A 23,157-nucleotide genomic window follows, 5' to 3' on the forward strand; every position below is an offset into this window, starting at 1 on the left:
TTTTATAAATATTTTATTATGAACTCTAGCAACTTATTTTTAATTACCAATATACATTCGGCCATTTATTTGATTTGACATTCTTGTAATTATTCAAATTTTAAAACATTAATAACACATACAAAAATAATGTACATCTGTAAATAAATATAACTAATGGTAAAAGTAATATTATCATGATCCATTAACAATCTAATCATAAGGACGTTAACACAACAAAAAGAGAGAAAAATAGATAAAAACAATATAAAACATAGTGAATTTTAAGATTATAATAAAGCTTATTTGTTATTTAGAAATAATATTCCTTTAATCAATTTAAATCTAGGTTTTTACATTTTTCTAATTACCCAAAACCTGCAAATGGCTCAAGGGACATTACCCTATTTTAAAATAAAATAGGGATATTGTAAGTTTAAAATATATGAACATTAATTGAAACAAAAGGGAACCAAATCAAAAAATAATGCTTAAAATAATACCCACCAAATTGTTAAACATTCAAATTGTAAATATTTCATACGACCTTGAGCATGATCTGAATGTTAGAATTCATCTGAACTGGTTATTTTGTAAAAATAACTCATCTTTCACGAGATATAAAATAAAAATCCTTCTTAACGCAGTTGTAACTAAACATTGTAATTTTTACAAAATTCTATTTGCTATACTAATCTATACTAAAATGTTTGTAATTCTTGACTTAAATGAAAATGTAAATGCTGAGTGATAGACCTTAAACTTAGGTTTGTAATGATTCAAAAAAATATCTCTAAGGATTTGTTCGGTTCCAACACATCAAACTGAAAAGAGGTTATTGCAGCTATTCTTGTAGAGTTAAACATCTTAAATCCATCCTAGTGGATGGACAGGATTTGTATTAACAATTTTAAAAAAGGTGATTCATCACATATTAATCAATTGTTTTTTACTTGGCATTATTATTCTTCACAAAAATAAAAAAGCAATTTAATGTTGAGCCAAATTTTAAATTAGACGAAGGCCAGAAAGTAACCCCCATTGATGTAACACAACCATTATTGGGTTAGTGTGCACTTAGGCTAGTGCGGATCCGAGCACCAGTCTGTCTAATGTCCCATCAAATGTGAGCTGCACATCGTATTAAGTGGCAGCAATTCACAGAGAACTTTCTACTGTGTATGGCCAGAAAGTAATGAGTAGAGTTTGGAAATTGATTAAATTTTTTTTTAAATGGCCATAAAACATCTATGATGAGAGAAGTGGTAAGCTCTCTGTAGTTACCGATTACTCATCAGGAAAAAGCAGGATTTATGACAATCCTCACTAGATCAGACCTTTTGCAACCGAAGTTCTGCGATCAATGGATTCCGAAAATTATGTAGGAATATCACATAATCTCAATGATTGACCTCTGCTATTGACTTTCTCATGTGTTACAAGAACAATTATTCCTTAAAAGAATTGTAAGATGATGTAACATAGATTAAGTATGCAAGACTAGAGAACTAAGAACAATTGACGAAGCAGAGTGACACAAACTCGCCACACTAGCCGATACACGCAAGGCAGGCTTTATCCAGGAGGAAGTTGATGGCAATTGTGTTTTGGGATTCAAAAGGGATTTTGCTTGTAGAATTATGGAACATGGGACAAGAATCGATATGGACTCAAATATTTTGAAACTTAAAAAACCTAAAAAAGACAATTTAGAACAAACTCCTATCATCTGATATTATTTTTCGGAACGAAACACAGTGCTAAAAAAAAGACTCTTGAACAATTCAAATGGGATACTTTTAGTCATCTGCCACAAAGCACAGATTTGGCTTCCAGTGACCTTTACATATCTTGCACATAAATGGCTGGGCTCAGCGATTTGAGGGCGACGAAGAACTTACACAATGTACTCCGAGAGACTCGAGGCACAGGCAGCTGATTTTTATGTTCAAGGAATTTATAAGTTGATGCAGAGGTATGATAAGTATTTAAATTTACGTGAAAATTATGATGAAAAGAAGAAAAGATAACAAAATATTTTTAACTACTTCAGAGTTTTATTTATAACAAACCGAAGGTTACTTTCCAAATTGCCCTCATAATAATGAAATCTACAACTTAATATACTTTTATTGCATAGAAAATAATACCTTCACTTTAGACCACAAAAGTCATAAGTATGACTTTTTCAAACCTATTTCTAATTGTATTAAACTGAATTTTTCCTATCTCTATTCAAAATAAAACAATCAGAACATAATAACTTCAACTGTTTTTGTACTCAATAAGTGTCCGTGTTGACATAACATACGAACTAGCTTTGACTCTCTGATACAGTTTTATATCTTGTGACAATCCTCACAAATATCAGATAACACAATTCAAGACATACAATTACTCTTTACCTACCAATTCAAAACAAGCAGAATATAACCTTATCTTTATACAACTGTGATCAAAAAATTAATAATGATAAATTGATTTGATAAAATATTTTCACTGTTAAATAATCTCAGTATAAAAATTTAATTATTTGTAAAGCAAATTCCATTAAAAAATGTACTCCTAAGCTATTGCAGTAGAACGTTTATAGAATTGGCCAAATTTAGGTAAGTAATCAATCAATTAATTCCTTACATTATAACATAATTATAAGTCATAATTAAACATAATGTAAAATAAGCTCTTTGATACAATTTTTTTAACTTCGTACAAAATTAATTGTGAATCTTGCTTAAACAATAAATAAAACTATACTTAAACAATTATGTAGAAAACCTAGTTAATGGCAGGACTAGTGCACAATGAAAGTATTGCTTGATAAATTACAAAGTTTTGACTTTTTTAAATCTAGTAAAAACAATTTGGAAACAGTGATATTGATCTTGGAAAGGCAATGATAGAAAAAACTTTGTGTATACAAGCAATGGCATTGAATAATTCACTATACTACAGTGAAGAATAAGAGATGGTTTAAAATTAAATTATGTAAAAGAAGTGAACTCGAGAGAAATGAGAGAATTCATAAAGAACAAACTTATTGTAAGGAACACATTTTAAATAAGACAAGAGACCATAATGTTATTGACCTAACTGAGCAGCAATCCTCAAAATATAAATATACATCTGCAGCTAAACTCAGTCTATTATCACAATTTAACGATTAAAATCTTCTAAACAACAAAACCAACTTCAACTATACTAAAGCCTTGCTGAGTATCACACAAAATCCAACTTCAGAAATCACTATTTTATTTAGGCTGAACAAACCAGAAAATACTATTATATGTTATTTGGAGGAGAATTTAAGTCATCCATAAAAGACAATCTTCTGTAGTACTATGAAAAAATGCAACTCAAATAAATCAGGAATGTGGCCTTACTTTACAATGAACGTTTATGAACAATTAATTACAATTTTTGCTTTCAAGTCTGTGTTTTGCGGCCAATAAGGTGAAGATCCAAATAAACGCTCAATTCCCTGAAGACTAACTGAAGAGCTGCTCTGTGGCTCTCACCAGGTCCCAGTTGTACGTGGAGAGAGCAACTCGGGCCTGATCCTCATCCACTCCCATGTCTGTGAGTCGGTGGATCATTGAGTCAAAGTCACTGTTGCCATTTGGACCTACCACAAATATGATTCAGTTCATTCATTACTACGGCCTTAAGACATATAAAATTCTGGACAAATCCAACACATAGATTGTAGAAAATTAAAGTTTTGACTTTGTATATTCGTCTATATGAGTTTCCTGGACCAAAAAAAAAAAAAAAACAAGTGGATACCAAAAACTCTATTCTATAATCTTTTGATTCTTCACAGTTAGTAGTAATAATCTCTGCTGCAATATTTTATTAACTCTATTTTACTTGTATTTTATTACAAAATATATACATAAATTTAATTGTTTTTCTTGTACTAAAGAATTGGTAGATTTTTATGAACTACACCAATGGTTATCAATACAACACTAAAATATAGAATAAATGAATAAATGATTTATTTCCTAAAAAAACACAAATATAAGTATCAACACAAAATCATATGCGTATTAAAAATCATATGCGTATTACATATGTATACTAACATAATATAAAATTCTATTATGACAAATAAAATATAATTTTATTAGGAAAATAGGGTCCCAAAGGCAAAGCCTGATGAGGGATTCCACCAGATAAGTTTATTTAAATAAAGAGTTCATTTGCGGTTGCAGACACTATAACTATCTATATCTTCTAATCCCATAAATTAATTTATTGTTACAATCTTTATGGCTTAGCAAACAGAATTAACAAAACTCAAATTTATCCTTCGTGAAATTAAAAATAAACAGAATATACTTATTGTAAAGAAAATATATGTTTAAACATCTCCACAAACCGCCAAACCAAAATAACAAATAATAAAGGTTTTATTTTATATACATTTTATATAGATGTTTGAGATTGATTAAAAGTTGAAAATTAATACATAATACTAAGTGTGCTTGCTCAAATTATTTTATCTTTCAATTGTTTGCCCAAAATAATCAACATACTTGGAACGATTCTTTCAGTTGTTCCTCAAAATAATATAGTTGCCCAAAATTATCAAAACATACGGAATGATTCTCTGATTTTTTGAAATAATCTAACCAATGTTTCAATATCACTTAATATAACTAGTATTTTGAAATTTTACCTAATTTAAATTGTTTTGTTGAGCTAGTGTGCTTACTGCGAGATATGAGAAAGGTTTATTTTGCTGACTAAAATAAAATTGAACTAATACAAAATCCTACCAATAATTATTTAAAAGATATATATATATATATATATATATATATATATATATATTTGATATGTGATATTTTAATTTTCAAATGATAAAAAACAGAGCACAGTTATGACAGTCTTCACTAGTGGAATGTTTCTTTATGAAATGTTTAGATGAGCTTGCTATCCGCTACAATGCAGTGGAACAATAATTTAAGGTAAAATCATTCATGTAATATTATAATTATCATAAATAATTGTTTAATTTTTTTTTCCAACCAGTACTTACTTTCTGGACGCTGTGAAATTGAAAAGACTAAAACAACAAATGTATTTAAAACACTAAACTTGCCAAAAAATTATATACAGAAAAGATATAGAAAGAACTATAATTTTAACACTTATTGCAACAGGTTTCCCTTGTATAATTTAGTAGATATCAAATATGCTACAATACTTGAAATGTTCCAAAAACGATTCTCGTTATAAATTAATTTTAATTTAACATAAACATTAGATGATTAGTTAAAATATTCAAAAGGACAGAATAATTGATTTAAGTTTAACTGGTAACCAATAAACAAATGGTTAATCGTAATATTAACAAAAAAATAATATCGTACCACCAGCATAAACTGCTGTCCAATGTCTGGCTGTGAGTCTGAACATTTCCTGGTTATCCTTGTACTGTCTGGCCACCACAGCATCCTGGGGATCATCTGGTTCAGCTGCTGCCATCAAAGCTTGAAGAGACAGCAACACAGTTCTTAGGGTCATGGCTGCGGCCCTGAAACAACACAACAGTACAATGTAATATCATAACACCAGCATAAACTGGTGTCCAATGTCTGGCTGTGAGTCTCAACATTTCCTGGTTATCCTTGTACTGTCTGGCCACCACAGCATCCTGGGGATCATCTGGTTCAGCTGCTGCCATCAGAACTTGAAGAGACAGCAACACAGTTCTTAGGATCATGGTTGTGTGTTTCAGTATAGTGTCATTTGTCAACGTTCTCAAGTAAAATGCATGTTAACACATACATAATTTGTTAACAACTACATTATACATTATTTACATTGTATTATACATCAAAATGTTCTGAAAGGACTATTAAACAATTCTCAAATTCAAATCACACTAGTTTCAAAGTATGGCTGTAATTAGATTTTCACTGATAAGAAGAAATAAACTGTACCACTGATACAACAGAAGTCCATCCATACGCATGTCCACCACAGATATATCACAGAACTTAATCATACACATTTCTTTCATTCACTGTCTGTCACATTTAGAGAAAATGTGGGAAAATTTATAAAACTAGTAGTTTTTAAGTACTTTTTCAACTGGCTAAATGTTCTTCTTAACTAGTCTCCTATCTATTGCATTTTTTACATTTGTTTCTATTGATACAAAATGCTTTTAGTCTATCTGGAAACACATTCAAACCTTCTTCTCTACAAAGATGTGAATTCATGTCTTCTGATTTTCTGAATAAGAAACAAAATATTATTTGCTAGTCTAAATTAACACAGATTAAAAATTTAAATAAAAGATTGAATCCCTCTCCCACTCCCTCTCCCTTCTTGAATTACCTGCTTTGATTACTGTGTCGCAGTTTTAAATAACAGCTGTTTAATAACGCTCATTGATGAAAACAGCTGTTTGATAAAGAATATTGCTCTACTATAAAAACATAACCTATCCTCCTCCATTACAGTACGCATCAATGCTCCTCTCTCCAGGTAAACAGAAATCATTAAGGAAGGTTGAACTTGAAACTAGTGTTCCAAAGTCTTCAGTACAGAGAATAATTAAGAAAAACAAAATTAAATTTTACAAAAGTCACCTAGTCCATAAGAAGATGATCCGGGCAGGAGAGTGAAATTTTGTTCCCCTAATATTGAGTTTCATAAGCTAGATCCTAATTGGCATACTCAAATTTTTTTTCAGATGAGTCCACTTTTTACTGCAATGGTGCTGTATACTGCATACTGTATACTGCAATGCAACAGGCATAATTTTAACTATTGCAACACAGGTAATTCACACATTCTTGAACAGACTCTACTCAAATCAAAAGCAATTACTGCTTGGGCAGCTCTCAGTTTTAATGGGGTGCTATCTTACTACATTTCAGACAGTACAATGTTGACTGGGAATAGGTTTGAACAGGTTTTAAATGAACAAGTCTTGCCACATTTTATGGTTCCAGAAATGGATCAAGCAATCTTCCAACAAGATGGTGCTCCTCCTCATTTCGCAAATCCTGTCAACCGAGTACTAAATGACAACCTTCATGGCCGTTGAGTTGGTCGTGGAAGTGATTTTTTAGATTGGCCACCCCAATCCCCAGACTTAACTGTGTGTGATTTCTTTGTATGGGATTACTTAAAGGAACAAGTTTATTCTCGTAGCTTCAATAAGATGAGGAATTAAAACAATCAATTGAAGAGGAACTGCTGTGTATACCACAGAATTTCTTTGTAAGAGCTTCATTCAAGATTTCATTTGTTAAGTGCTGTCATCAGTGTGTCGCTGTGGATAGATTACAGTTTGAATAATTGTAGATTGTAATTGTAGGTTTTTTTAATAGGATATGTTCTAGTTTTCTGATTGAAATGCTTTATTTCTCTATAAAATATGACAATAAATAATTTTACAAAACCAAAAATACTGTTTTTTAAAGTATAGTTTTTCAAAATGCCACAATTTTGTTTCTAGAGACCCGAAATTTTCACAGAATATTTTAAAAACCTATTTAATGAATTGTGTAGTTTGAAAATGCTCGGTGCATAAATGGGCAAGTAATATAAAATCAAATGTTTAAACCTCTTCGTGGGACACCCGGTATATTGATGGCATATGTCCAAAACATTATTATATTTCAAATCATTCAGTGTCTATAATTAACTTTATACAAATCATGCTCAGTGAAGATTTTTAGTTGTAAGAGGTGTCAAAGGTAGTAAAATTCAGGAAAGAATGATGAAGGTGTACAGAAATAACTGTTTAAACCATTTTGACACCTGAAGAAGAGATTGGATTTCAGTTCTGGAAATGCAGTGTTCTATTTTTGTAACATATAATGATGGCAAATGTCCTAACCTTTGTTGTATTACACATATCATTTAGTGTCTATAATTAACTTTATACAAATCATGCTCAGTGAAGATTTTTAGTTGTAAGAGGTGTCAAAGGTAGTAAAATTCAGGAAAGAATGATGAAGGTGTACAGAAATAACTGTTTAAACCATTTTGACACCTGAAGAAGAGATTGGATTTCAGTTCTGGAAATGCAGTGTTCTATTTTTGTAACATATAATGATGGCAAATGTCCTAACCTTTGTTGTATTACACATATCATTTAGTGTCTATAATTAACTTTATACAAATCATGCTCAGTGAAGATTTTTAGTTGTAAGAGGTGTCAAAGGTAGTAAAAATTCAGGAAAGAATGATGAAGGTGTACAGAAATAACTGTTTAAACCATTTTGACACCTGAAGAAGAGATTGGATTTCAGTTCTGGAAATGCAGTGTTCTATTTTTGTAACATATAATGATGGCAAATGTCCTAACCTTTGTTGTATTACACATATCATTTAGTGTCTATAATTAACTTTATACAAATCATGCTCAGTGAAGATTTTTAGTTGTAAGAGGTGTCAAAGGTAGTAAAATTCAGGAAAGAATGATGAAGGTGTACAGAAATAACTGTTAACCATTTTGACACCTGAAGAAGAGATTGGATTTCAGTTCTGGAAATGCAGTGTTCTATTTTTGTAACATATAATGATGGCAAATGTCCTAACCTTTGTTGTATTACACATATCATTTAGTGTCTATAATTAACTTTATACAAATCATGCTCAGTGAAGATTTTTAGTTGTAAGAGGTGTCAAAGGTAGTAAAATTCAGGAAAGAATGATGAAGGTGTACAGAAATAACTGTTTAAAACCATTTTGACACCTGAAGAAGAGATTGGATTTCAGTTCTGGAAATGCAGTGTTCTATTTTTGTAACATATAATGATGGCAAATGTCCTAACCTTTGTTGTATTACACATATCATTTAGTGTCTATAATTAACTTTATACAAATCATGCTCAGTGAAGATTTTTAGTTGTAAGAGGTGTCAAAGGTAGTAAAATTCAGGAAAGAATGATGAAGGTGTACAGAAATAACTGTTTAAACCATTTTGACACCTGAAGAAGAGATTGGATTTCAGTTCTGGAAATGCAGTGTTCTATTTTTGTAACATATAATGATGGCAAATGTCCTAACCTTTGTTGTATTACACATATCATTTAGTGTCTATAATTAACTTTATACAAATCATGCTCAGTGAAGATTTTTAGTTGTAAGAGGTGTCAAAGGTAGTAAAATTCAGTTGATGAAGGTGTACAGATATAACTGAGATTTTGACACCTGAAGAAGACAGTCAGTTCTGGAAATGCAGTGTTCTATTTTTGTAACATATAATGATGGCAAATGTCCAAACCTTTGTTATATTACACATCATCCAGTGTCTATATTAACTTTACATAAGCAATGCTCAATGTAGAGCAATGGTTGAAACTGTCCATTAACATTTTCTGCAGTACAAGAAAAATTGTGTGAGATGAGTTCCAAGACAACTTATGGACCCCTACAAAAGAACCAGGTTTCAATTAATTAACAGTTTGAAAGAACTGTGTTTAATTGGAAACAAAGAATTTTTCAGAATTGGAACATGTGTTGAGATATGGATACACCATTTAGAGCTGGAGTCTAAACGAACATGTGGTTTAGAGTGGCCAAACTTAACATCATGTGTAAAAGTAGAGTCAAGATCAGAACTTTATGCCAAGGGAGCTATGTTGACAAGTAGCCAAAACTTTATTGAATATTGATCAAATAAACCATTTCTGAGCTACAGTGATTTGTCTCGATACTCATTGAATAACCCTCATAGGTACCTAATTATTTTTACCCCAACCAAAGACGACTTTTCTGACAGAAACAAATAGTAGACACTAAAATATATAATTGCAGGCAAATCTAAACCTAGACCATTTTCATGGTTTACAATTCTAGAACATGAAAAGACATATTCACTCTCAAATCTTTTGATAGTATATTAATTTTTAACTTACCACTGATCTTTAAGAATGTCTAAACAAATTGCTCCTGTAACCGATGATATATTAGGATGCCAAATCTTGGTTATAAATCGGACCTAAAAACAAAATATGTAACAAAGTATTACTTCAATGAATTGATTTATAAAATCCAGAATTTACATATCTATAAATGAGAAAAGTCATGTACATGATAATAATGTGTCAAATGTTACAAAAAGTACAGTTCTGATGTTTGTAAAATAATATTCTTTTTGATCTTATTCTTTATATTCAATGTCCCAGGCTCTCTTCAGCCATACAACTTATATTACTGGTAATCAGACCTTTCCATGAGAGGTCTCAACTTAACGTCTTAAGAAACTTTTCGTATAAAATTTTAGTTATTCTATTTTGTCTTAGCATAAAGATATTAAAAATTATATTAGCTTTTCAGTCCATCTTTAGCTGTTGAAAAGACATTAAACTTTCAAAGTTGTACTTGAAAGTTTCTGTAAATATCAGGCCATTTTTTAATGTTTTATACTTATACTTTAGCATACTCTATTTAACTACACGTCTTGTAGTGTATATATATATATATATATATATATATATATATATATATATATATATCTAAAACCGTGATTACCATATATATATATATATTTACCAGGTTTAAATTCCTATTATTGTTTGGGGGAATAAATACATTTTTTCAGGGCTTTTAAGGAAATACAAAAATTATAACCTAGAAATATAACCTAATTTATATTTTTTATGAAACATTCGGCTAGACAGTTTACCCAATAACTACTATAGTATAAATAAATAGGCTACAGTACAATTTATATAGTAGGAGTAAAATGATAACTAAGGGTAAATTCTAAATACTATACAGTGCATGATAATTGATTTGGTTTGAAAATAAAATAACAAACTCACCTTTGGAGGATTAAAAGGATATGTTTCTGGAACTTTTATTTCTAAGACAAAATTTCCTCCCTCATATGGTGTATCTGGTGGTCCTGCAATTTCTCCTTTTAATTCTGTGTAGTTGTCATCAACAAGCTCAACCCGAATAGCGCATTTTGCCATCTGTACAAAGCAAAATTTTAAAAATGTCATATAATTTAACCACGTTATCTAAAACAAACTAAAACCACTTTTAATGATTTCTTAAAATAGTATACTTTTGTTTCCAAAAAGAATTTTTAGGCACTGACAAACCATATATTGCATAAAAATTGTAATCATGTTTGAATTTCTGATAATATAAATTATTCTATCGATCTAGAAGACTGGCAGAATCAGGGTTTCTGGATGGATGAGGATAACAAAATAAAGAGAGGTAGGTATAAGAGGAAAGGATAATAGGATTATCAATATTCACATGAGAATAGGACAAAGAATTTTAGAGGGGAGAACAGGTCTACCAATATTGTTTAAGGGTCATTTAAGAGTTTTTTAGTACATTTTCCATTTTTTTTTTTTTTTAATTTGGCCACAATTCCTATTTCTTTGATGAAGTTTATTTATTAAATTCCTCAGTTAATTTGGTCTTGTTTAACATTTTTGGTGCACAACTTTTAGGCACCTCACAGTTGATTAATTTTTTGCATTTCCTGATTGGTTACATTTTGTTTTGTGGTTAATTTCAAAAGGCAGACACTATCCTTTCTCTTTTGCGGTATTAGTAACAGTGAGTGATGCCGATTTTTTTTAGTCATATTAATATAAAAATTTGTTTCATGAGTTCTCTTTCAGGGTTTAAGCTGGGATGAAATCTTGTAGTAAAAATGCTACAACCTTTTCAAACTCTGTAGCAAAAATATTTATCCTGTAACACTTATTGATTGATAGTATTGGTGTTCAGCTAATACTTATCGAAAAACAGTCTGAAGTTATCTAACATTTTAGCCTCCAGAACCAATATTTACTTGAATAAAAATACTGCTGTTAAAATATTTAGAACCTCAATAATAATTAAAATATGAGATTATTGTGAAGAGGTTTAATTAAAAACAATTTAGTTATAAAATAACATTTTAACAATTTAAACATGCTTTACATGCTTTAGTAAAGCCTGGAACAACCATAATCTTAGACTTGTTAAAGGCATATTTTGGATATAGTAAATCTGGTCTTGTGCATTTTATCATCAACCTAAGTGAAAACTTTTTATACTAGAAAATTGGTACTAATACTCAGACAGTTGAAAGAATTGAACTGAATCTTTTTTCACACAATTATATAAGTTCCACAATTTTCCTTTTTATGTTTTACATGTTTATTTTGTTGTGATTTATTTATTGTTATCAGGTTTAGCTATTTCCTGTTCTAATTAGTTGTTTGGTCTTGGAACCACAAAGATAGTAATTTAGCTTGGGATAAACATGTAGATCATATTACAAATAAACGATGGATATATATGCATTGCAACAAATGGCACAAATTAGTAATTTAAATACACTTAAATTAATATATTTCTCCTTTATCCACTCACATTTAGCTCACGGAATAAACATTTATGCAGCAACAATTATAAGCAATTTAGATAGGCTATTTATCCTACAAAAAATCTTTCAGTCATGAAACATTTAAGATATACAGATTCTGTTAAGCATATTTTTTCTGAACTTGGAATTCTGACAGTATAAGGTTTACATATATTTGAATCAATAATTTGTGTAAAAGAATTTTTTATTCTATACTAAAATCTAATAAGCATACATATAATACTCGTTTTAATAGACATATTGATCAACACAATTTCGAATTTTATAAAAAGAAAACATATTACAGAGGTATGAAACATTTACATAATTTACCAACAAAATGTATAGTGAACACAGGTCTGTTAACTCTTCCCACGCGGCAAACGGATATATCCGTTAGGCCTAATTTTGACCAAAACGCGGTAAACGGATATATCCTTTAAAGTCTATTTTGTGTTATTTAATAAATTGTAGTTGCCGTGGAATCCGCTAGAGTTCAAGGGAGTGTTGAATACTTGTTCTGAAAAGCAGATGTTACAGTTTGAACCTCATTGACGCGTCGCAGTGGTGGGAGGGCATGGCTTTGTCCCTCGTGGCGTGATTTAGCCCCAGTCCGCGGCGAACCATTACGCAGTAAACGGATATAGCCCGGCACGGTATATTTTAGTGTTTAACGCTGTTTTGCCATATTTCCTTATTTACTGTTCGTGTTTCTGTTGTATTTAGCATTATATTATCTTTTTATTTTGTTATTACTTTATTTGCTGTGTCTTTATAGACCTATATTGTTCTATGCAATGGCGAATCCTGAAGATTTTTTGTAAAATTTGAAAATTTGTTAAAAAATATAGGGGTCTGATTATTTTGTGATACTGTATTATTTTTTATTCCTAATAGCCACCACTAACTAAAACAAAAATTAGAGTTGGTCAAATGTAAAAAAATGATTAAAGTTAACCCTTTGGATGCCAGCCCATTTTCCAAAAGTACTACCCAGAAACGCCAAGGGCATTTACAGCAGTTTTGCAAGCTTTCACTAAATGTATCATAACTTTTTTATTTTTTAACAGATATTGATGATTTTTTTACCATTAGTTTGCTTATGAAATGCCCTTGTTCGGTTGGTAAATTTTAGTTGCATAAATGTAATTTAAACAAAAAAAAAAGTTAAAAATTAAGAAAAAAAAATTAAAATTTCCAAAAAACATTTTTTTTAGCACAAATAAGTGGTTTAAAAGAAAATGTATGCTGATTTCCTGTTATATCCTAGTAAACTATATCTAACCCTTAACCTAATTACAAAATTTCAAAAGCCTACCTTATATAGAAGTCCAGTTATGATTATTTTCACTAAATGTGACACGGGCACAGTTTTTGTAATTTGCATGGACGTTGTATGTAATGTTACACTATATTCACAAATCAATATTTGACACTATACAAATCGGTACTTTGGGATTATACTAACCACACCACTATGAAGAACACAAAAATATAAATTTATAGATATATTATAAACAAACATTGTAGAACGAAAAAAACAACTTTTTAATTACAAAATTACAAACTTACAAAGATTATCAATTGTTAATGAGGTCAGATTCGCTTAAACTTTTTTCATTGAACTTAGAACATTATAAAACGATGTATTTGAGTAACAGAACTAACATTCCATCAATCAACAAGCATTTCCAGGTATTGTGATCGATATTGTGGTCGCTGTTATCTTATCTTTCTCGAGAATCCCGATTACGGCAGGCCGCGCGGCATCACATGATTATTTAAGTTTTTTGCACAGTACATAATTGCCTTTCCATTACAATTCAATTTATATTTCTGATCAGCCCCTCTAGAATTATATTTACTGATAGATACTATCTCGAGGGATGTTTTTCTTTCGTTGACATCAGCGCGAGCTTCCGAAGCACCTTCGACCGGAGGCACTCGCATTTTGGGTGGCGGAGTTTGATCAAGAATAATGACAAGTTTTGTGTGTTTTTTTTTTTCAATAAAGAGTTTAGTTTTTGTTTGGTAATGTTTATTTTTGTTGAATTTTTGTGTTTGGAGAAATGTAGGGGTAAAATACGAAAGTACAACTAAGCGAACGGGCGGCGAGACTCTGCAATCACGTTATCTACTACACCGCTCGACTTTGACCTCTGTCTGAGGATGGGGAGGGGTTTGCGATAAGACAATTCCTGTTTTATACTGACAAAATATTGTTCTACGCTAATCTAGTAATCAGTAGAAGCTAAATGTCAACTGTCTGAGGATGGGGAGGGGTTTGCGATAAGACAATTCCTGTTTTATATCGACGAAATATTGTTCTACGCTAATCTATTAACCAGTTGAAGCTAAATGTCAAATAACGATTCATGTCTGGGTGTGGTCTGTATAATCCCAAAGTACCAATGAATCTAATAAAAGGGGCATAGTAAAAATGCCCTAACAACAAAAGTAATGAGAGAATTACAAACGTAAACAACGCATAGCAACACGAACGTAACCTCAATCTCGACCAAACAATTCAACAGCTGCGAAGCTCAAATACGACCAAACAAACAGTCCATAAACGAATTAACTACTTTGTGGTTGCAAAGCAACTAATCGATTAGTCAAAATTTCGCGGCAATAAGATGAACTATAAGAAAATTACAGGTGAAAAACGTGACGTACCTATATTACGGCCGTTGGCGATTTTCAGTTGAGTAGCCGACGGCCGTAATACCGGTACGTTGGCATCCAAAGGGTTAATTACGCGTTATGAGTCAAAATTGAAAGATAAATTCCGCGTGGGAAGGGTTAAAATTTAAAAATGAAGTAAATTATTATTTAACTAAGTTGTCTATATATTCTGTTGAGGAATATTTCAAAAGAAAACCCAATTAATCTAAAGAATCGAAGATAAATAATTGTTAAGATGTACATTTTAACATTTAAATGAACTAATGTTACCATTTTCTATTTATATTTTAAAATTAATACTCTGTATTATTCTTTGTGCCTTGTACTGTACTTATTATGGAATAAAGTGGTTCGATTATTAACTATTATGATGCCATTACTACTTAAGAGATTGTCACTGTATATAATAAATAATTTTAATTTCAAATATGTGATTATTTTAGAGCTACAGATGTGTTGATATTGACTGTTCGATAGTCTAGTATTCCTCATAGCCTACTAATATACTATCGCTGATTATACTAATTAAAAAAAATATATATATAAACTGAGACCGTGTATCGTACTAGTATGTCCTTTACACTTATTGTAGGGCAACATAGACGGTAAGAGATGACAGTGTTACATAGCAATACTGGTCTTATTTAACATTGTTAACACTCACAGCCACATGTAAGATTCATGTTAATTGATATACAGAATGTAGAGAGTAACATAGACCTCTGGAGCTGAAAGTGTTTTATTTTGAATGAAAGTTTAAACATTAACTCAATTATTTTACATACTCTAAATGTTTTAGACTTTGTAATAAACATATACATGTTTTACACACAAATTGTACATTATGACATTTTAGGCCTACAACTGAATTGGAGAAATGTACAAGCAGCTTAAGGCATCTAACCCAGAGAGAAGATAAAATCTTTGAAGGCCTTATATACAGCATAATGTTGTATACATCCACACATAATGATAACAAATTCAAACAGTGAATATATTTGATTGAAGTGTTATTCAATTTATGAGTTCAGACATACTTAGTCAAAAAACTTAAAATCAGGTTTTTTTTACTTAAAATCTACTAACTTCCCTCAGTAAGTAAAGCTTTCACTCATGCTATTCCTGCTATAAGCTGTAACCTTAAACAAGGTTAGACAAATAATCAATTCATAACCAAATTATTTTAATAACTGTAAATATTATTGCTGTATAAGCAAAATTTATTCAATAATTAAAATATGTTTCATACGTCAGAAGGTTTAATCTCGTCATGAGTTACTTTGAAATTGTCTGATGAAGGATTTGCTTTTTGACTAAATATCACCATAGTAGTCTAGAACTAATCTACTACACTAGTGAAAGTCTAATCTATTTTTATTACTGATATCATTACCTCTTCACTCTTAATAACCTCTTTAAATTCTCTTTTAATTCTTTGAGCAGCTATATTAGCCATGATTTAAAAATATTTTGGCATTAAATAAGGTTGAACCTTGAAAATATATAAATCTCCACTATCTCATTTCTTAAACGAAAAACTTGTACAAAATGTTTACTACAAAATCATACAATGCGTGTTTCTCTGATGATACTTAGTAGAAACGAGGACACTAAAATTTTTCTGGATCACTAAAAAATTATAAATTATCCTAAATAAAAATACTACTGTAATAACATATGTTTCTTCAGAATCCAATAAGGTATCGAGGATTAAAAAAGGCAACCAATGACAAACAAATGAACCATAGAGGATCAACTCAACTCAACTAACTACATACAGTATATACAGAGTGAGTCAGAAATATGGTAAAATATTTTAAGACGTGATTGTAGAGCTAAAAATAAGAAAAAAATGTTATATAAAAGTAGGTCCGGAAACGCACCATTAATGAGTAATGGCTGGCGAAAGATTTTGCTTTGTTTTCAGTTCACCTGGTGAAATTAAGTGGTTTTGAAATGTTTTGTTCTTACTTTTTAACTCAAATTAGGTGGATTTATATGGAAAATCGCCTGAAAAATCAAATAAAACCACTCTAGAGGTTGTAGTGTGAACAGTATTTGAGAAAAGTATGTAATTTGCCAAAAATCTAATAACAAAAATATCGTCTTAAATGTTTGATGTCCAATAACATTGTTAAATGACCAATTAACAAATGGTTTTTTTCTAATACAGATTATAGAGAATTGAATTCTGAAAACAACCATAATAAGCAAAGTTAACTAAATGTGTAAAAAAGTTATGAAATTGACTCCTCACGCATTACACTACACAGCAAAATTTTGCTGTCTTATAATAATGAGTATCTGATTGGTAACAACTGGTGAAAAACAAACATATTTTTAGTTCAAAATTTTATTTTTAAATACAATAAATATATCTACAATCGCTTTAAGTCTCACCGGAAGATTAAAAATGATGCTCAAAATTACCACCGTTGTTCAAAATGCACGCGTTCAGGCGTCTACTCATCGAGTTTCGGACCCGTTCAAAAACTCCAGGTGTCTGCTTAATGGTTTTTATTCCATTAGAAATGTTTAATCGGAGTTCTTCAATGGTGTCTATTGTATCTAAGTTCGTGGACACCTAAATAAGAGTTCCACAAATCAATGGATAGGCCGAGGTGGATAACCGTACTTAAATCCTTTGGAGTTTTACCTTTGGGGACATTTAAAAACATTAGTTTACTCATCCCCAATAGATACCATTGAAGAATTCCGATTAAACATTTCTAATGGAATAGAAACCATTAAGCAGACACCTGGAGTTTTTGAACGGGTCCGAAACTCGATGAGAAGACGCCTGAATGCTTGCATTTTGAACAACGGAGGTCATTTTGAGCATCATCTTTAATCTTCCGGTGAGACTTAAAGCGATTGTTGATATGTTTATTGTATTTAAAAATAAAATTTTACTATAAATATGTTTTTTTTCACCAGCTGTTACCAATCACATACTCATTATTATAAGACAACAAAAGTTTGCTGTGTAGTGTAATACGTGAGGAGTCAATTTCATAACTTTTTTACACATTTAGCTACCTTTCCTTATTATGGTTGATTTCAGAATTCAATTCTCTACAATCTGTATTAGAAAAAAACCATTTGTTAATTGGTCATTTAACAATGTTATTGGACATCAAACATTTAAGACGATATTTTTGTTATTAGATTTTTGGCAAATTACATACTTTTCTCAAATACTGTTCACACTACAACCTCTAGAGTGGTTTTATTTGATTTTTCAGGTGATTTTCCATAAATCCACCTTATTTGACTTAAAAAGTCAGAACATAACATTTCAGAATCACTTATTTTCATCAGGTGAACTGAAAACAAAGCAAAATCTTTCGCCAGCCATTACTCATTAATGGAGCGTTTCTGGACCTACCTTTATATAACATTTTTTTCTTATTTTTAGCTCTACAATCACGTCTAAAAATATTTCACCATATTTCTGACTAACCCTGTATATGGTCTGGTGAATTATTATAGTCAGTTCAGAGGTCCAACACTAGAGCGGCGCCACGTAAGTTTGGCTGTTCCCGTTCAAATATTGGTCAGGTTCCGTTATTTCACCCCATGTTTTTAAATCGCTACTATAGCCACGGAATTGATTGTTTTTGTTTATGATCATAGATGAGTACGGAGGTACTAAACTAGATAGACACTGTTTGTTTTCCTTGACGACGTCTTATCTTATCAGCATCAGGCATGCCCAGACTGGCGCTGTTATCGCTTGCTCATCGGTTTCCGCTGTCGCTCAAGCTATCAGTTCTCCATACTTGTCACTGCAATATGGACGTACGTAGCAACATTTTCCAAAAGTTGTTGGACAGTTACTTATGTGAGTTCATGTGGAGGAAATCATTACAACGTATGGACAACCCGTTCCAAGCGATCCTCCGTGACATCGCCGCATACTGGCCTCCACAATAAAGGTTAGGTTAGGTTAGGTTAGGTTAGGCATTAGTTCACCTCAAACAATCAATTCCGTGGCTATAGTAGCGATTTAAAAACATGGTGTGAAATAACGGAACTTGACCCAAATATTTACAACCTGAGAGGCCCGAAAGTCTTTAATCTACAGAGATCAATCTGAGCAGTCACTTTTCCGGATTTCGACTTATAGGATTGAATGGGCTATCTGTTGTGTAACTAATACAGTCAAAGACTAAATAAATGTATAATTATGTGTGTCTTTATTTTCATAAAGAAAATTATTTGAAGTTTGTATCCTTAACTCCTTTGTATTTATCGGATTTTTTGCACTGTTTTGATTTTAAAAGACTGTAGGCGACTTTTTTGTCTTTTAACCAAAACTTTTTTCAATATAAATGAGATGACGTAATGTTAGTTAAGAAAGTATGCTAACTTAATTACATAAAACTTGCATGCTTTGTCGGAAATTAAGAATGATTTATATATCAAATATTATAATTTAACTGAAGTAAATAGTTTTGTTTGCATGTTCTCTATAGTCTAAAAGTTAAGGCATATCAAGATGACATAGTAAACATTTCACGGTTCTATTGTTTACGGGTTCAATGTTATTCGAATAATAAAAAAGGTAAAAAATATATTTGCGTTGAAATTTCTTTAAATTTATTATTGATAAGGCGCACCTGGAGAAGATACCACTTGGTCTAGAAGCTGAGATAGCTAAAACAATATAAATCACTGTAAATACATATTATCTTTCCTACTGCATCCCCAACTTTCCATTTTCGGTAAACGAATCTTTAATGCAGATGTCCATGTAAGGTCTCATAGGCATTTTGTTTTTCCTTAAAAAATCTTCTTTTTAAACGTTTCTGAGACTAATTTAGAGTGAAATGATATGTTTTACCACACTCCTCGTGCAGTCTAGCTACAATCCCATTTGGAAAATTCCTCTGATAAAGCACCATCTCTTTCCCGACCGGGGACTCCTACCAAGGGCATTGTGCCGAGGAAATTGGTTTCTTGGCCTGCAGTTATTAATCGTAAAAAAGATAGCGTACTTCATAACATTTACATAGTCAGTGTTGCCAGCAACAGACAATAGCTTCAAAAGCCTCTGAAACTCTTCAGATGGTGCAGCTGTAACTCATAAAAATTACGTATAGTGTAAGTAACAAATATACATGACTATATGAGTGAACTAACATAAGCTTCATCTTATTTTACATTTAATATTTTTGGTTTAGATTACAAGAGAAAAAATGAACATCAAAAGCCAATCAAACATAAAAATCTAAGATCCTACTGACTTACAGATAACCGATATTACACGTTACTTTGTTAAACAAAATTAATAAAGTAGCAACCACCGGATTTAAGTCGACCGTGTACTATTTTACTTTAATTCGTGGTTTAATGTTAAAGGCTACGTTACACCCTAACATAGCATAAATTATATCAATGAAAAGATAATTCTAAATTTTTTGTCGTATATAGAACATAACTGGAAGATCTTTATTAAGCTAAGAATAGTAAATTAAAAACTACAATACATTTTAAGTCAAGATTTACAGCAGTTGGCCAGTTTCATCGTCAATATTCGGTAACTTTGGAAAATTCCACGTGTATTATAATTTTTTGTGAAACTTTATAGTAGCGTCACTGAAAAGTTCTTATTCTATAGCGACTATAGTCAATTTTGTTTTGTATGTAGAAGTTATAGTTTGAATGTAATATAGTATTTAAATTGTCTATTTAAATAACTACAACAAAAGTTTCGACAGTCGAAAAGTAGACGAATCTTATATTATTTTAACATATGATTATTTAACATAAAGATTTTTAACGTTGTTTAGTAATGTTATAATACCAAAACTCTTTACTGTGTGTTATCGTTTGATTACTTTTGTAATCGGTGTCGGCCAGTAATCATTGTGACTAGAGGTGAGACGGTATTCCAGTAATTAGTACTTTGTAACGGTTACTTTTCTCCAGTATCTGTAACGATTACTGAGAAACAAAAATACTGATGACAGATACTTTGTATCTAGTACTCTGTATGGTTACAAGATACAGATATTTTCTCGTACTGATTACTTTACTAGTCCTGAAGTACTTATATCCTTACTGATACAGTAAGGCCTGTATCAGTATTTAAGAATACTTAAATACTTACTTGAGGCTGACAAATACAATACAAATACTGCGATCGTAAAGCCCCAACTGGAAAATATTGCCAGTTCACAATGTAAATCACCCACCAACCCCGGTGTAAGTGTGATATTCTTAACCCTTTTAAGGCCGGCGGCGGTAATAGGCACCCATGGTCAAAGGCCAACTGTTTAATAGTGACATAATAATAGTCTGTTCAAGGCCAGGGTGTTTCACAGCTGATGGGCATAGTTTTAGAACAATATTCATAGGAAGGTTATTTTTATCATAAACCAATATTTTTTATATATATTTAAAATTAAATTATCTTTTAAGAAAAAAATACGTTTACCCCCAAACATTGCAAAAAAATTAAAACTTATAAAAAAAGTATTTTGGATTTTTTTTAAGTTTCAGGAGATTTTTAAAATATTCAGCTATTATAGAATCCTTTTAAACGTATATATTTTCAAACTATATCTAATTATGAGTAAAATTACAAATTTTGAAGTGCCTACCTTGATGTGACATTAAGTTGTAGAACATAAAATAAAATTCACCTATGTTAATTTTAGTCTAAAGTAAAGAAACACCACTACTGGCTATGCTGTTTTATCAGAGCATTTTCACTTATCGGTGATCCCTCCCGGCGCCTTTTACTCATCTTAACTTTAAAACTCAAAGTATTATATAATACTGATTAAAATATATTTAGTTTTTAGCCATAAACAACAAACATAACCATAAACTAGACGTCCAAACAATTACGACAATACAGAGTGACGGTGTCAAACCAGCTGTCTGTTACGTCATATAAATGCATAGATATAAAATATAAAAATTGACAAAAGCGGCAGTGTTTGCCGTTATTTATGAAGCCCATATGTCCCTCTACACAAGTATATCGTGTTTTGTGGCATTTGGAAAAGGAAACCAGCCAGTAAACGGGAAAAATGGACGGGTGCCTATTACGGCCGTCGGTCGCGAGCGCAATTCTGGACGCGGGGGGCTATTACAGCCGCCGGCCTTGAACGCGATTTTGACCACCGCCGGCCTTTAAAAGGGATTGGTTATTTTCTCAACATTTCTTTTAGACACCGGTAACAAGATTTGCGTTATTGACCTATTGCAATTGTCGAACAACACAATACAAGGTTTGGGGGATGAAATGGTGAGTTGGAAAAAGAAGAATGCCCTCTCAATTTTTTTTTTATTTTGTGAGTGCTCATTTGGGTTAAAATACAAATTCTAATAGTTTAGTTGCACATAACACTGGTATAAAGTATAGTGTGTGTGTGTGTGTGTGTGTGTGTGTGTGTGTGTGTGTGTGTGTTTTGTATAAAAATACGTTTGTATTACACGGATACAAACAAACCGAAAAGGATGATGGCATATAAAATTTACAATAGTTTAAGTTGACATACATACATTGAGATTTAATTAAATTTATCAACTTAAATATCAGTCACACTATAGTAGGGTTTTCCGAAAACAGTTCTTCGATAGCTTCATGATAACTTTTCTCAGGGAGACTTTTTAAAGAATTTGGGATTTTATTAAACAACTTTATGCCCGTGTACATTAGACTTCTTTCAAACAAAGATAAATTATGAATTAGAAAATTGAACAAATTCTTTTGCGAGTAGTGTATGCATTTTGAGTATTAAAACTTTTGTTTTTATAAACAATTTTAAAATTTCACATATATACAATTATGGTAGTGTAAAAATGTTTAACTTCCAAAATAGCGAATAACAGCTCATCCAGTAATCAGCTCCCACCATTAAACACTTTTGAGCTATAAATACTTTGTTTAAACTATGGGAGGTTCCCAAACAGTAATGATATATTTCAATATTGATTGTATGGGAGTATAGTAAACTACTGATGTATTATGTAAAATCTTGAATGCAAATCCTGATTAATTAGTACCAGCATTTGTCCTATCCTTTAAATGTAGGCTATTACACTAATTTTTTTCCTTGTTCAGAACATCGCAATTTTTAAACCAATTTGTAAGCTCTTCTATTTTTATTAATAGATAATCT

At 31.1% G+C, this 23,157-nt stretch overlaps 1 protein-coding gene across 3 annotated transcripts; it reads right to left on the minus strand.

The window, feature by feature from the left end:
* Nucleotides 1–21,823, minus strand: LOC124356633 (ubiquitin-conjugating enzyme E2-22 kDa). 3 transcript variants are annotated; one of them, XM_046807770.1, is made up of 5 exons: nt 21,628–21,823; nt 10,782–10,934; nt 9,873–9,955; nt 5,361–5,524; nt 1–3,604 (listed from the first exon to the last, which is right to left on the minus strand). In XM_046807770.1, exons 2-5 carry the CDS (start codon nt 10,932–10,934, stop codon nt 3,468–3,470), a joined length of 537 nt encoding a protein of 178 aa, XP_046663726.1. In that variant the 5' UTR covers nt 21,628–21,823; the 3' UTR covers nt 1–3,467. The 3 variants fall into 3 exon arrangements, with proteins under 3 accessions (XP_046663726.1, XP_046663718.1, XP_046663709.1); XM_046807762.1 differs by lacking the exon at nt 21,628–21,823 and adding an exon at nt 16,413–16,688; XM_046807753.1 differs by lacking the exon at nt 21,628–21,823 and adding an exon at nt 16,269–16,361.
* Between the last annotated feature and the right edge of the window lie 1,334 nt (nt 21,824–23,157).

Source organism: Homalodisca vitripennis, chromosome 1 (assembly GCF_021130785.1).
Source record: "Homalodisca vitripennis isolate AUS2020 chromosome 1, UT_GWSS_2.1, whole genome shotgun sequence".
In the NCBI taxonomy this organism is placed as follows: domain Eukaryota; kingdom Metazoa; phylum Arthropoda; class Insecta; order Hemiptera; family Cicadellidae; genus Homalodisca; species Homalodisca vitripennis.